Below are 15,490 nucleotides of genomic sequence, written 5' to 3'. Positions count from 1 at the left end.
TCTAAAGTATGATAAAGTCTGGGGCTTCCCTGGTGGCGCAGTGGTTGAGAGTCCGCCTGCCGATGCAGGGGACACAGGTTCGTGCCCCGGTCCGGGAAGATCCCACATGCCGCGGAGCGGCTGGGCCCATGAGCCATGGCCGCTGAGCCTGCGCGTCCGGAGCCTGTGCTCCACAACGGGAGAGGACACAGCAGTGAGAGGCCCGTGTACTGCAAATAATAATAATAATAATAATGTATGATAAAGTCTGAAAATCATTGTCCTAGAATTCAGTGCTTCTCAGATTTTGATGTGCATATGAATTACTTTGGGATCTTGTTAAAATACAGGTTCTCTTTTAGTAGGTCTGGAGTGGGGCCTGAGAGTCTATATTTCTAACCAGCCCTGGGTGACAATGATATCTCCAGAGCTCACTTTCAATTGAATGTCCTATGGATAAGACTTAGACAAACTACACTATTGTTGGTTATGGGCAGATGTGACAGAGTTGCCAAGACAAAGTGCCTGGGTGCCCTCACTATTGCTTATAATTTTGGAAGAAGTCTTCCATGTCTATTGAGTTTGTACATCCTGGAAGCAGAGAACTGATCAAGTTGAAGAGACACGATCAGATAAGTTGTCTTCCAATAAAACACATTGCAAAAAAAAGAAAGGAATGAAGTGGTGTTGGCTACTGCATTACTTGCCGTTGTGTAAGAATGGAGGGTCTACTCTTAGGACATTAGATGATGAGCAGTCTATACCAGCCTGGGTCTCATAGTTTCATACTCAAATCACACAGTCAACGTATCTGAAAACTATATTTCCCATCCTCTTGCTATTGCTGAGGTTTTTTTATTGACCAGGGTCCATTGGGACCATCATTAGGTCAAGGTTCTAGAACGATTAACCACTTATACTCTCATCTATGAGCTGCAGGATTTCTTCTCTTCTTTGATGAGAGGCAGAGACATTGAGGAAATATTTGAGATATATGACTAGAGAAAATCAAATATCCTGCTAAGCTAAGGTTGAGTTGCCTACAAAGAGGGGCCATGTTGAGGGTTTAGAGAGAAGCTGGCATAGCCAATGAATCTGAATGATGTGATCAGAAGATCAGTTTAAAAGGGTGGTAGTACAGGAGCTTCCCTGGTGGCGCAGCGGTTGAGAGTCTGCCTGCCGATGCAGGGGACACGGGTTCGTGCCCCGGTCCGCGAGGATCCCACATGCCGCGGAGCAGCTGGGCCCGTGAGCCATGGCCGCTGAGCCTGCGCATCCGGAGCCTGTGCTCTGCCATGGGAGAGGCCACAACAGTGAGAGGCCCACGTACCACAAAAAAAAAAAAAAAAAAGGTGGTAGTACAAAACGATAATTCAAAAAGATGCATGGACCCCTATGTTCATAACAGCACTATTTACAATAGTGAAGACATGGAAGCAACCTAAATGTCCATTTACAGGTGAATCTATAAAGAAGATGTGGTATGCATGTACAGTGGAATATTACTCAGCTATAGAAAAAGAATGAAATAATGCCATCTGCAGCAACATGGATGGACCTAAAGATTATCATATTAAGTGAAATAAGTCAGAAAGAGAAAGACAAATACCATATGATATCATTTGTAAGTGGAATCTAAAATATGACACAAATGAACTAATCTAACAAACAGAAACAGATTCACAGATATAGAGAACAGACTTGTGGTTGCCAAGGGAGTGGGGGAAGGAAAGGTTGGGAGTTTGGGCTTAGCAGATGCAAACTAGTATATATAGAGAATGGATAAACAGCAAGGTCCTACTGTATAGCACAGGGAACTAGATTCAAGATCCTGTGATAAACCATAATGGAAAAGAATATGAAAAAAGAATGTATGCATATGAATAACTGAATATCTTTGCTGTACAGCAGAAATTAACACAACATTGTAAATCAACTATACTTTAACAAAACAAATTCAAAAAAAAAGGGTGGTGGTAGCAGCAAGTCTTTCCTGGTGTAGGAGGGAGGAAGATAAAGGTGGGTACAGAGACAAGTAAGCTTGATGACCCTCCTAAAAGCGACAGGAGTTTGGAGAAGGAAAAGATTATTGCTAAAAGAATTAGCAAGGAGATATTTCCAGGAGAAAGAAGAGATGAGTCAATAGCACTAAATGTGATAGAGTAGTATGATAAGATAAAAGTAATTTGATTTTGGCAACTTATTAATTACTTTAGTGAAAGATCAGTTTAAGAGGACTATGCTACAGGAGGTGTGAGGATAAAAGCAGAATTTCAGTGGGCTGAGAAATGAATGGAAAGAGAACACGGACACTTTAACACATATGCTTCTCATTTAAAAAAAAATGTTGACAGTGGCTAATAAAAGCTAAACTCCTTAGCTTGGCTTTCAGAGCCTTTAAAAGTTTTACTCCACCGCATCTATCTAATCTTGTTTCCTATATCATTCATATACAGCCGCCCTCTCAAGTGAGAATGGTCTCCTTACTACCTAGAAAATATCATGCCCATTTTTACACGTCAATGTTCATGCTATTACTCCTAGTCTCTGTTGCTGGAAATTTATGTTTTCTATTTTTTTTCTTCTGCACAAAAGATGTGCTCACAAATTGTTAGAGAGGTAAGGGATTGTGTGGATCTTGAATGACTCTTGCCTTGGGTGAAAGTTGTTGTGGGGATTAGAGAGAGTGCCTGATTGGGGTAAGAGAAGGTGTACCATTCAACCAGGAATTTCTACAGAATAACCATCTCTTAAAAGGTTGCCAACAAGCTGCACTAGACCTTCAAAAGTATGTAAGTCTTGGCTTCCCTGGTGGCGCAGTGGTTGAGAGTCTGCCTGCCGATGTAGGGGACACGGGTTCGTGCCCCAGTCTGGGAAGATCCCACATGCCGCGGAGCGGCTGGGCCCGTGAGCCATGGCTGCTGAGCCTGCGCGTCCGGAGCCTGTGCTCCACAACGGGAGAGGCCACAGCAGTGAGAGGCCCGCGTAACGCAAAAAACAAACAAACAAAGAAAAAAAAAGTCTGTAAGCCCCATCTACCCAAGACCTAGTCCCAGCCTGGATATCAGGCTTAGACACAGAGATCTGTAGTCTCCAGAGCTCATTGGTGTGTCTCTCTATTATTTAAATCATCTTTCATGTTCTTCATTACAATTATAATTTTCTTCATACAACATTCTATATTTTGTGTTATGGTTATCTCTGAGAATATCAATTTATGGCTATTGTGAATAGGATATTTTAAACTAGATTTTTCATTGGTAATGCTGTTCTATTAGGTTGTTATTGCTTATCTAGTATTTAACCACTAATAGTTCTAATAGTTTGTCTTTTAATTCTTTTGTAGTTTCTTGATACATTCATATTCTCTGTAAGTAATGACAATTTAATGTGTCTACTTTCTAATGTTTATATCTCTTCCTTCTTTTTTCTTATCTAATTTGTTGACTTTGTCCTTCAACAAAGCACTGAATAGCAATAGGGAGAGTTAACAATTATTTCTTTATTCTAGACTGATTAAGACATGAGCATTTATGGAGCCTCATAATTTTCCTTCTATTCTGCTATCTTGTATCCCTTTACATTCTTCCACATGTGAATAAAAGAGAGCTCTTACTAAAAGAGGACTGAATGGATTTGCTTCATTTGAAAGTAATTACATTTTTCTAAGGAACTTCCTGGTAATGTTCTATGTTTATTTTTTCCCACATACTGACACTTCATACTGACTTGTTATTAGGAGCATTACCTAAACTGTGCTTAATACAGCAGTGCACCATGAGACAACACAAAAATTGAAATCTGTTTGCCTTTGGAGAAGGGGAACCAGAATATAGTCATTTAGCTCTTTTGGTATTAATAGATTCACTGTCAGCTTCCACTCCCCAAAACTGCCAATATGCCTAACATTAATGGCTTCCAACTCCATCCATTTTTTCTAATTTGAGAACACTGAAAAGTTAGATCACAGAACGTCTCAAAATTATATATAAAATGAGAACAAATCAGGTATCAGTGAGAATAGGAATATTTTCCTCCAATAAAGAGCCTAGCCTAAATAGAGAAATTATGCACAGTGTAATGAATATAGACAACCATACTGTACTGTAATTATGTCAAGGGATAGAGGTGCCAAGTATCACTACAATGGCAATCATATTACAACATATACATGTATTAACACACTATATACATGTATCAAATTAACATGTTGTACACCTTAACCTTATACAATGTTATATGGCAAATACATTTGATTAAAAAATAAAAATAAATACAAATAAAAGATTTTTGAGATGTTTGCTGTGTTTGCTTAGGAAGCATAAAAACTCGTTTCCAGGTAGTGGCTCTTTGGAGAGTTGGGGTTCCTGGAAGAGAGCTATGTTAATGTGCTAGAGTAAACCGTCTTTAATGAGAACATTCTTGTACCTCCAAAAAGTAACTTTGGAGACAGGCTGTCTTTCTTCTGATGGTTGCCTCTGTGGGTGGAACTGAAAAGAATGCAAGGTGTTACTGACTGCATACGTATTTTACAGCTAACTAGCGTTTTCTGACAGTCTTATTCTTAATGACTTTATCTTTCTTTTTTCTGTCTAGTGTTTGTACTTAAGTGTCCTTATAGAGTCCTTTTTTAATTCACTGTGTCTAATTATTAACAATCAAAAGAAAGCTGAATATGACAGCTCCCAATGCTGTATTAACCACTTCTGAAGTAATGGTTCTGCTACATTCATCATCTTGGTTCACATTTATTCAATACTTTTCTTCTGATATTATCTCTTGCCCTGTAACCTGACTGGACGTTAATTGTGACTTTGCCTAATAACTGCTTGCTCTCGGATTTGGAGTAAATTGTAGAGACTATAGCATTTAGAACTTTTCTGTGGACGAGCTTTCTTGATAACCTCCAATAAAGGCTTTAGTTTGCTAACTGGGATACACGTCAGTGCAAATAAACCACAGCATCCACATTCTTATGAAGCTGATAAAAAAAAATGCAGAGGTGTAGATGACTAGCTGAATAGAATATGGAACAGTTGCATTTATTTCCCTCCCAGACTTCTCACTGGCAGAAAATAAAGGTTCAGAAGTCTACAGGAGATAAGTTGTTTAAAAGATATTAAAAGCTTTGTTAGCATATTAAATAGCTCTAGACAGAGTGCTAAAAGAACTTTGGCAGGTGAGATATTGTATCCAAATTATGATACTTAGAAAAGGAGTGATAATGCAAATTTAATTTCAATTCTGGAAATTTTAGCAGGTTAACCAAATGTTGAGACTGAATCATTCGGTCTCTTTGGATCAAATTTACCATTTTGTTTTTATAAGATGAAATCAGAAATAGCAAGGCTCTTCAAAGTCCTTGGTAAGTGACACATAAATAATGCATATTGATGGCCCACCACTTATTAACTACTCATGCACCTCTGCCCTGACTTTTGGGCTCAGTTATTGGTTCTTCTGATTCAAAGCTCAAAGGCAGTTCTACATTTTATTTTATTTTATTTCCTCTCTGAAGCTGCATATTCCAACCAGTGCTAAATTTGTCAACCTGTGAAAGCACCCCCTCCAGTGGATTGGAAACTGAGCTACTGGCAAATCTGCTTTTTTTCCTTATTCACATGCTTTTTTCTTCTACAGGAAATAAATTGCTGTTAATTTATATGCTAAACCATATAATTCCACATTCTCCTTAAGATAAGGCTATGTGATGTGTATTCGTGACTTAATAAGCCAAGGATACTTTAAAATTATGAGATGATAATATGCTATTTCTAGACAGTTATGCAGAGTAATTTTACAGTTGTTCTTTTGTATTTAAGGTGACGACCCTTGTCAACACAAGCAACAAAGGCCCATCTGGTAAAAAGAAAGGGAGGTCAAAGAAAGCCCATGTACTGGCTGCATCTGTAGAGCAAGCCACTCAGAACTTTCTGGAAAAGGGTGAACAGATCGCTAAGGAGAGTCAAGATCTCAAAGAAGAATTGGTTGCTGCTGTTGAGGATGTACGCAAACAAGGTAGGCAGAATAATATGATTCTAGAGGGATGTATATCGATGTGTAAACAGTGGATTTTTCTCTAGAAAAATAAGACTACTCAAAAGAGTATGGGCTTCCCTGGTGGCGCAGTGGTTGAGAGTCCGCCTGCCGATGCGGGGGACACGGGTTCGTGCCCCGGTCTGGGAGGATCCCGCGTGCCGCGGAGCGGCTGGGCCCGTGAGCCATGGCCGCTGGGCCTGCGCGTCCGGAGCCTGTCCTCCGCGACGGGGGAGGCCACAGCAGTGAGAGGCCCGCGTAACGCATTAAAAAAAAAAAAAAAAAAAAAAAAAAAAGAGTAGTCTTATTTTTTTCCTGTCTACACTTCTCATTTTTAATTTTGCTAGAATTAGGTGCATAGACAGGTAGAGATTTTTTTTTGTTGTGGCAGTATAGCACAGCTGGTAACACTCCATTTCTGCTGTTGCTTGAAAATCTTCAACTTGTTTTCTCCTGGAGATGAAACCAGACTCTTGTGTCAAACTCAGGCTTTAGGGAGCATAGGATGAGAGGACTGTACATTTATAGAGTCATTGAAAATTCAAGATTTTAAGGATGAAGGGAACAGAAGAATGTCGTGTAATAAAATTATTGTTTCTTTGTATGACTTCCAAATTTGTATTTTCAGTTCACAGCTTTCCTCAAAAATCTCTCTCTCTGGTTAGCTAGCTACCGACTGATCAATTATATAGCTAGCAAAATAGCTATAATACTATCAATATTTATTCAGCATATTTAAAATATTTTAATTGTGGTGAAATACATACAACATAAAATATATCATCTTAATCATTTTAAGTGTAGAGTTCAGTCATGTAAAGTATATTCACACGGTTGAGTAGCCCATCTGCAGAACTCTTATAAAACTGAAATTCTATACCTGTTAAACAACCCCCAATTTTGCCTTCCCTCTAGCTCCTGGCAACCATTATTTGACTTTCTTTTTCTATGAGTTTTACTACTCTAGATGCCTTATGTAAGTGGAATCATATAGCGTTTGTCTTTTTGTAACTGGCCTGTTTCACTTAGCATAATGTCCTCCAGGTTTATCCATGTTGTAGTATGTGTCAAAATGTCCTTCCTTTTTAGGGCTAGATAATATTCTATTATGTATTTATATGGTGTTTTCTTCATCCATTCATCCATTGATGGACGTTTGTGTCCCTTTCACCTTTTGGCTATTGTGAATAATCCCGCTATGAACATGGGTTTATAAATAATCTCTTCATTACCCTGCTTTCAGTTCTTTTGGATTTACACCCAGAGGTGGTATTGCTGGATCCTATGGTACTTCTATTTTTAATTCTTTGAGAAACCTCCAGACTGTTTTCCATAGCAGTTGTACCATTTTATACTTCCACTAACATGCACAAGGATTCCAGTTTCTCCACATCCTTGACAATGTTTGTTATTTTCTTCTTTTTATTTTTTTAGTAGTCATCATAATGGGTGTGAGGTGATATTGTGGGGTTTGTTTTTGTTTTTGTTTTGTGGTATGCAGGCCTCTCACTGTTGTGGCCTCTCCCGTTGCGGAACACAGGCTCCGGACGCGCAGGCTCAGCGGCCATGGCTCACGGGCCTAGCCGCTCTGCAGCATATGGGATCTTCCCGGACCGGGGCATGAACCCGTGTTCCCTGCATCGGCAGGTGGACTCTCAACCACTTCGCCACCAGGGAAGCCCGATACTGTGGTTTTGATTTGCATTTCTCTAATGATTAGTTATACTGAGCATCATTTCATATGCTTGTTGGCCATATCTATATCTTCCTTGGAGAAATGTTTATTTAAGCCTTTTGCCTATTCTTCACTCAGGTTATTTATTTTATTACTGTTGTTGTTGTAGTTAAGAATTCTAGGTATTGACCCCTTATCAGATATTGTTTTGCAAATGTTTTCTCCCATTCTGTAGGCTACTTTTTCACTCTGTTGGTTGTGTTCTTTGATGCACAGAAGTTTTTAATTTTGATGTAGTCTTGTTCAGCAGCTTTAGTTGAAAATTCTAAGACACCATGAAATTAGAACAGACACCTACCCCCAGCCTGGCCTGTGCCCTCCATTTCCTATCTAATGAATGCCACACATACGTATCCAATTGCAGAAATCTTGGTATCATTCTTGCTACTTCCGTCTCCTTCCAGATATAGTCTATTACAAGACCCATAGATTTTAACTCCTAAGTATCTCTTAAATTCAACAGTTTCTGTTTTAGTTATTCAGAAGCACCATGTTTTACCTGTCCCAGGGCCTTTATACACGCTGTCTCCTCTCTCACAGTTAAGGGTGACTCATTCTGCATATCCCAGCTCAAAGAACACTTTCCCAGGGAAACCTTCCCTGTCTCTCCTGTCATACTTTTTCATGGATTTTTCCTTGTCACTTTCCACAGGATAATTTAATTTTTGTGAGGTGACTTGATTGATAACTTTCTCCTCTGCCACACTAGAAATTAATGAGGGTAGAGAACACACTCTGTCTCTTTTGCGGTCATTGATTTGCAATGCTTAACACTCATCAGACTTCAATAAATATTTGTTGAATGAATGAAGGAATAGATGAATGAGTGTTCTATCCCCTTTCTTCTTGCAAACCAACCACTTTTTAAATTTGCAGATGGATATTTGGCCCCTGGAAATAACAACCTTTCTTCATACTGCCATCTTCTTCCCCCTAAAAGTTAGTTTTATTTACATTACACTCATGTAAATTGTTATTTTAATTTGAAGTGTTAAATTTTACATATTTCATCTAATGTGGATGGAGTATATTTGTGTATGCGTTTTAGCAACATGATAGCTTCCAAGTTTCCAAGTGCTATTGAAAACTGGTACTGCTTCTGAATTGCAGATGGACACGTGTTCATGCATCTGTAGCCTGGCTAGTTTTTTTTTTTTCCCTTGTTTTGGTTGACTGATAGATAATAAATTTCACACATTAAAATGTACAATTTGATAAGTTTTAACAGGTGTGTGCACCATGAAACCATCACCACCATCAATATAGTGAACGTCTCCCTAGTACTGAGGGGTTTTTTTGGTTCTGTATTTTTTTTTTGCAGTACGCGGGCCTCTCACTGTTGTGGCCTCTCCCATTGCAGTGCACAGGCTCCGGACGCGCAGGCTCAGCGACCATGGCTCACGGGCCCAGCCGCTCCGCGGCATGTGAGATCTTCCCGGACCGGGGCACGAACCCGCGTCCCCTGTATCGGCAGGCGGACTCTCAACCACTGCGCCACCAGGGAAGCCCTGAGGGTTCTTATTAACTAGTCTCTAGTCCATTTTCTCAAAGATTTATCTGTTATCAGACAAGTTACATTTTCTCATTTAGTTTCCTCAGCAGCCTCTTAGCTCTCCCTTATTTTTTCCTTAGAAGTTAGTTTTCACACCTTCTGTAGAAATGATATTTTAGATTTCTCAAAGCTTGTATGAAATGGTGTTTTGTGGACATAATATAATAACCAACATAGTTCTTGGCCAGACTGTTCTAGGAATATTAGAGTGAGAAAGTATAAAGATGTTAATTTAGGACAGCTTATCATGGTTGTTATTCTAGAGGATATTTTAAATTTTCATTATATTACCCATTTCTTGTTACAGAAAAATTATGCATAAGAAATGATGCTTATGTGTTGCCTGTTCAAAGCCTAACTGCTACATGTCCTTTTCTGAACAGGGTCAAATTCAAGGAAACGTTGTTATATTTACAAAATAACAAATTTTATTGGAAGAAGCCTTTGAAATTCTCTTGTGTTTCTCTCATCTTCAAATACCTCTCAGTCTCAAATACACTTCAGACGTCTGTGCTTCTTATCCCTGAGAACAAGGTCCTCACACCCTCCTTCCAGTTCTGTACCCACAGGCTCTCTTTTCTGCTTTCTGCCCCAACTTGGTTATTTGTTGTGTAATATCCGTAGCCTGTCTGGCTTTGCCCAAATTTTCTATTTGCCCATTACCCAGATTTTATTTGTAAGTGAGAGGCTGAGTTGACTTTCAGAGAGAGATGGGGAGAAAGGAACTTGGGAGAGTAAGTGAGGACTAGGGCAGGTGTGTATTTAGTCACTGAAACTTTGAAACATAGTATCTTTCCTTCCATCATAGAAATCTACTTTCTAATACATAAGATGATATTCAGAAATTATGAAAACACTGACATTTAGAAACAGTTTCCAGTTTCCTCCTTTAAAGTGGCTCTAGCATCCACACATGCTTACTTATTAAATGATGTATACTTTCAGAATTAAATCTATTAGATATCATTTACTATTGAGCTGTTTTTGCTTTTTTAGATCAAATGGCCAAAAGTATTGCCACTTTAAAATTTTAATTAATTAATTAATTTTTGGCTGTGTTGGGTCTTCGTTGCTGTGTGCAGGCTTTCTCTAGTTGCAGTGAGCAGGGGCTACTCTTCATTGCAGTGCATGGGCTTCTCATCACGGTGGCTTCTCTTGTTGCAGAGCACGGGCTGTAGTCGTGCGGGCTTCAGTAGTTGTCGCTCTGCGGGCTCTAGAGTGCAGGGGCTTAGTTATTCTACAGCAGGTGGGATCTTCGTGGACCAGGGCTCGAACCCATGTCCCCTGCATTAGCAGGTGGATTCTTAACCACTGAGCCACCAGGGGAGTCCCAGGATTGCCACTTTTAAAAAACATTTTCAGCCTGAGTAAATGCCTGAAGCTTTAGTATTTTACATCTCCATTTTCAGATTTTTAATATAGAATGAGTTATTGTTCTTTTGAAGTTTCACAATATTCATGATTATAATTACTGTAATCTGGCAAGATTATATATGAAATTATCTATTTAACTATGTCATTATTGTATCTCATAGGGTTAAACTTAGTGTTGTTTGAATTTATCATTTAAAAAATATATATTTAATCCTAGGCTGCATGTCAGGTTTTTTAAAGTGCTCAGTATGAGTGATGATGATATCTTTACCCTAGAATATTTCAGTAGAAGATTTTACTGTACTCTAAGTTATAAACTGCAAAAAAAGGTATTTGAGCAGGCTTATGACAGCATTTGTATTAAAAACAAGTAACAAAATAAATTACCTAAACATATATAAAGAAGAGAAATCGTATTCAAGCTTAGAACACTGATGTTTTTGATTTGGATAAAGATGGGATAGTTTAGACTTGGGTAAAGATGGTTGGTCAAGGGTGTGTGTGTGTGTCTGTCTGTTTTATCATAAGTAAAGTACTACATATATGTATATTGTCTTCCTAATTTAAGTTTAAACTTCATTAGGATAGGACCAATGATGTGTGTGGATTTCTTTCTGCTCTTAAAGGACCTGGCATGATGCTGTAGCACATGGCAGGTGAGATTCAAAGAGATTTACATATGAAGTTAGCAGAGCATTGGATGTCTGATTAATATATCTGACTTCCAGTGTTACTTTGGTCATTGACTATATGATTTAAGCTAAATCACTTAACCACTTTCAACCTCAGTGTCTCCATTTTTCAAAAACAGACAATAATTGTTGTGTTTGCTTCATTAAGTTGTTTTACATAATGAAGTCACAAGGATTTTTGAGAAGTTAAATTTTATATAAATGTCAGAGTAAATTTATTCATTATAATTTATGAAATCAATCTGTACTCCTTAAGAAAATAGCTTTCCTTCTTATTAATGATCAATCTTAGACCCAGGATTCTGGAGAGCTGAATCAGTGTCTAGCAGTCTCCTGAGGAGGATTGAATAGCTCAGTGTGGCTTAGAATTAGTGGTAGTTGTAAGTGGTCCCAGCAAACTATGATTGGATACTTGTGCAGCCTGTGAACTCTACATAGAAAAACTGCTCCTGGGGATTGCAGAGGGAGTTATTTCAATCAGGTCTTCATATTGAAGCTCTGGCCAGCTTTGGGACAAAGAATGCCAGAACATTTTTAATGTTTACCACCAAGCTCTCCCTGGATTGAAGACTCTAGTTTCTAAACTATGGGCTAAACTAGTGGTTCTCAAATTTTAGCAAATGTTAGAATTACCTGAGGAGCTTTGGAAATTCTTGACATCTAGGACTTGAGCCTTATCATTTAAGTCAGGAACTCTGGGGTGCAACCCAGGCATTGAGGTTTTTAAAGCTCCCCAGGTGATTCCTTTGTGCAGCTGATTTGAAAAGAACTAGACTAATTTGCTTCTTGCTCATCAGCCCCACTTGGATGACTCACCAGTCTATGTTAGCTACTGGTTCACTTTAGTGAGCTGATAGCAATCAGTCATTTTATGAGATTTATGAGCTTGTAGCTTACATAGAGTTAGATAGGGGAGACTTATATAGCAGGGACAGCCTGATATTCTATATTAAGATGTTATGGATAGATATAATTCCATGCCAAATGATGTTTTACCATGCCTGACATTCTGTAGGCATTCAGGGGATATGTGTCGAGTATATAGTATAACTATAAGTATATAGTAGAACTAAATCTGTAGAACAGTGAAATATTTAATGTTGTTGTAAAAGAAAGCCATGTGGCTGTCATTTGAAAGATAGACATTGTCCTTCGTGTTTGCCCAATAAGCAGATTAATTTAATGGTGTAACACAGCAGTTGGTTCTGTGCTATTTCATTATTATATTTCCATACCGTCTTAAGCCTTGGAGCAGTTGCTTGGGTTTTCAGTCTTCTGTCAACAGTCCACTCTCTGTCTGGGCAAGACAAATCAAAACAATTAAGACATGGCCCAGCCAATAAGATGTGCCAGGCCAGGGTGTAGACAGAAATGTACATGACCTTAACCCAACATTAAGAGGGATCTCATGGAGCAAAGTGATAAGAGGTATAGATAAAAGAGGTACAGATAGATGAAAGAGGTAGCTTCTTCATGGAAGCATTTCCTAAATCAAAGAGGTGGTCAAACCTTTCACTATTCATTCAAGCTTTTCTTTGTTTTGATACAATTTCAAATGTGGAGTGATATGGTTATATCAGCTAGTTCCACTATTACTATTCTGTTTTTACCCAATCAATATTTATTGAGTAACTGATGAATAGTGGGCAGAGACAGACAGAACAAGACTGAGGAAAACTAACAGAGGGAGAGAGAAAGGTGTCCTCACATCTCTGAGGAGGAATAAATCTTTGCCTCTTGATGACCTGGTAGCTTTCTCCTTTCCCATCCGCTTTGGTACTGGGATGTGGTATTGGTGGAATGAGCTGTCCAACAGAAACTCCCATTTATATCAACTGTGTGAATTCCCCAGCTGAGATCTGGTCAGAGGCCATTTCACTGGACAAGAAGCTCCTAATTTCACGCAGTTCTGCCTCTTTTCCTCCAGCTGCCCTATTAATATGTAAAGCAACACTGTGGGGAAGAAGGAGGGGAGTGTCCCCTTTCCTACCCCGCTTTCCACAGAGGTCAGCCTCTCTAAGGAGGAGCATTTCAGGTATTGCAAGGATTCTGATGTTCCTCTGCTTGTCCTTTTTCTCAGGTATCCCTTGCTTTATGCCTCTACTCTTTGCATCCTGAATGCTTGAGTCTACTAGAGATATTGAACTTCCTTTTTCTGTACTGTGCGGTGGCCTGACTACCCTTATATGGATGGTACTTTCCTGTATTGTGAATGTGGGGTCCTCTTGTCATGGGGTGATATTTCACTCCTGTATGGCTGGAGAGCTAGGGGAGCAGGTGCTTCCAGTGAAGGGGAGCACCTTCAGAGAAGAAGAGAATTCTAGGACAGAAAATGGGGATTTGAGAGGCAAAAACTAGATGAGAAAGAAAGAGAACTCATTTCTCATCACATGTCTCACTTCTTGGAGCCTGGACTTTGCTGAGTAGGATCCATTACTGTAAAAAAACACTATTATTCAAGTAATGTAATAGAGTGCATGTTTATTAGATCAAGTAAGGGTAGACCTTGAAGTTGGTATGGTGAGTGTCTCTGCAGTTTCAGACTGCAGCTGAGTCAGGGATCTGGTGATGCTTTGTTGTGTCCCCACACTGCTGTTCACCGTCCCTCCCATGGCACCTGCTTCCCTCCTTTATAAAGGTTTCTTTCACAAGTGTTTCTCAAAGTGAAGTTCACAGACCACCTGGTTCAGAATTACCTGGGTGAGGTTGGGCAATGTCCATAAAAAATTGATATTCCTGGGCCTAGCCACAAAACTAGATTCAGTATGGCTGGGGTAACACTGGGAATCTTTATTTCCAGGTAGTACCCCAAATGAATCTTATGCTTCCAAAGTTTGAGAATCGTTAATAGCCTAAACTTATTACATCTTTATATACATCATCTTTAACTATAGTCTTCATTTCCATTGAAAAGGGTGTTATCCAGGAATGAGATAAATTTTCAGAAGCTTTGCTATCAGATGTTAAAAAAATACAAAAAACCTAGAGATATATACAATGACAAAAATGATAAAAAGAGGTTTGATATGAAAGTATCATGAAGAAAAACATGCATAAATGTGAAAATGCCATACGCCTTAGGGTTCATCTTAATGCAGATTTTAACATTTGCAGTAGTTTTATCTATTGCATATTTTGTTAAATAAAATACACCAGTGAGCCAAAGTTTGCACTAGCTGAGGGCCCAGGAATATGCCACATCAACCTGGAGCCCTGTTTATGGCTCTTGTTGCAACATATTGGGAGATAATGGTAGACAATTCTTTCATCTCACCCCTCTTGCTGGAGACCTTGGGGTTTTAAAATGCTGTAATCTTTCAGCAAGAATAATAAACATAATAGCTTCCATTTATTGGTTGTTACTCCATTTGTAATAGACTTTGTATGTGTTCTCCTAACATTGTCAACTGAAAAAAATGCACAATGTGGAAGTTGTGAGTTAGATTTTATTTGGGGCAACATGAGCATCATAGCTAGGGAGACAGCCTCTTGGCTAGCTCTGAGGAACTGCTCCGAAGAAGTGGGGTGGTTCTGGTTGGTATATGTGATTTTGGTGAAGGGGGAGACATGCATTCAAGCGCACATTTTGGCAGAGCGTTGCTGCTAGTCACAAGAAGGTTGCTGCTCATCCATTAATGATTTTAGAGCTTTCCTAGATATGAGAGGATGAAAGAAATTGGGCTCATAATATCTTTTCCTGAAAATATCTAACTATGTGAAGCGTGTTCTGCCAGTTTTTCCCAGAGCACAAGAGTGCCTCATTCCTGATCTATGCCCTGAACTCCTTTCAGGGTGTGTTGAAGGTCAGTGACTGTAGTAGCTAGAGAACTGGTCCTTGTAGAGCCAGATGGCAAGTGACCATTTTTAGTTGGCAACATCATTCTGTTAGTCATTTCAAGTCCATACTGATGCTGAAAGAGCTCCATGTCCAGTAATTGACTAATTCAACAAATATTTATTAAGTACCTATTAAGCACATGTACTATTTGCGGAGTTGGGAGTATAAAATACAGAAGAAAGAAAACAGACATTCTCTGCCTATAGGACTATTACATTCTGATAAGAGAGAGACAATTAATACAAAAAAATTAAACAGGGTGATGAGTTCAGGCTACAGAAGTG

At 39.0% G+C, this 15,490-nt stretch overlaps 1 protein-coding gene across 5 annotated transcripts in view; it reads left to right on the top strand.

The window, feature by feature from the left end:
• Positions 1–15,490, top strand: part of CTNNA2 (catenin alpha 2) — a 1,049,032-nt gene that overhangs the window by 100,417 nt on the left and 933,125 nt on the right. For all 5 annotated transcript variants that reach the window (XM_065891313.1, XM_065891311.1, XM_065891310.1 and 2 more), the window contains exon 2: positions 5,802–5,997. In XM_065891313.1, coding sequence (XP_065747385.1) covers positions 5,802–5,997 — 196 coding nt within the window. The remainder of the gene's footprint in view (positions 1–5,801; positions 5,998–15,490) is intronic.

Source organism: Phocoena phocoena, chromosome 14 (assembly GCF_963924675.1).
Source record: "Phocoena phocoena chromosome 14, mPhoPho1.1, whole genome shotgun sequence".
Lineage (NCBI taxonomy): Eukaryota > Metazoa > Chordata > Mammalia > Artiodactyla > Phocoenidae > Phocoena > Phocoena phocoena.
The sequence above is the reverse complement of the archived record's forward strand: the minus strand, read 5'-3'. Positions and strand labels throughout refer to the sequence as shown.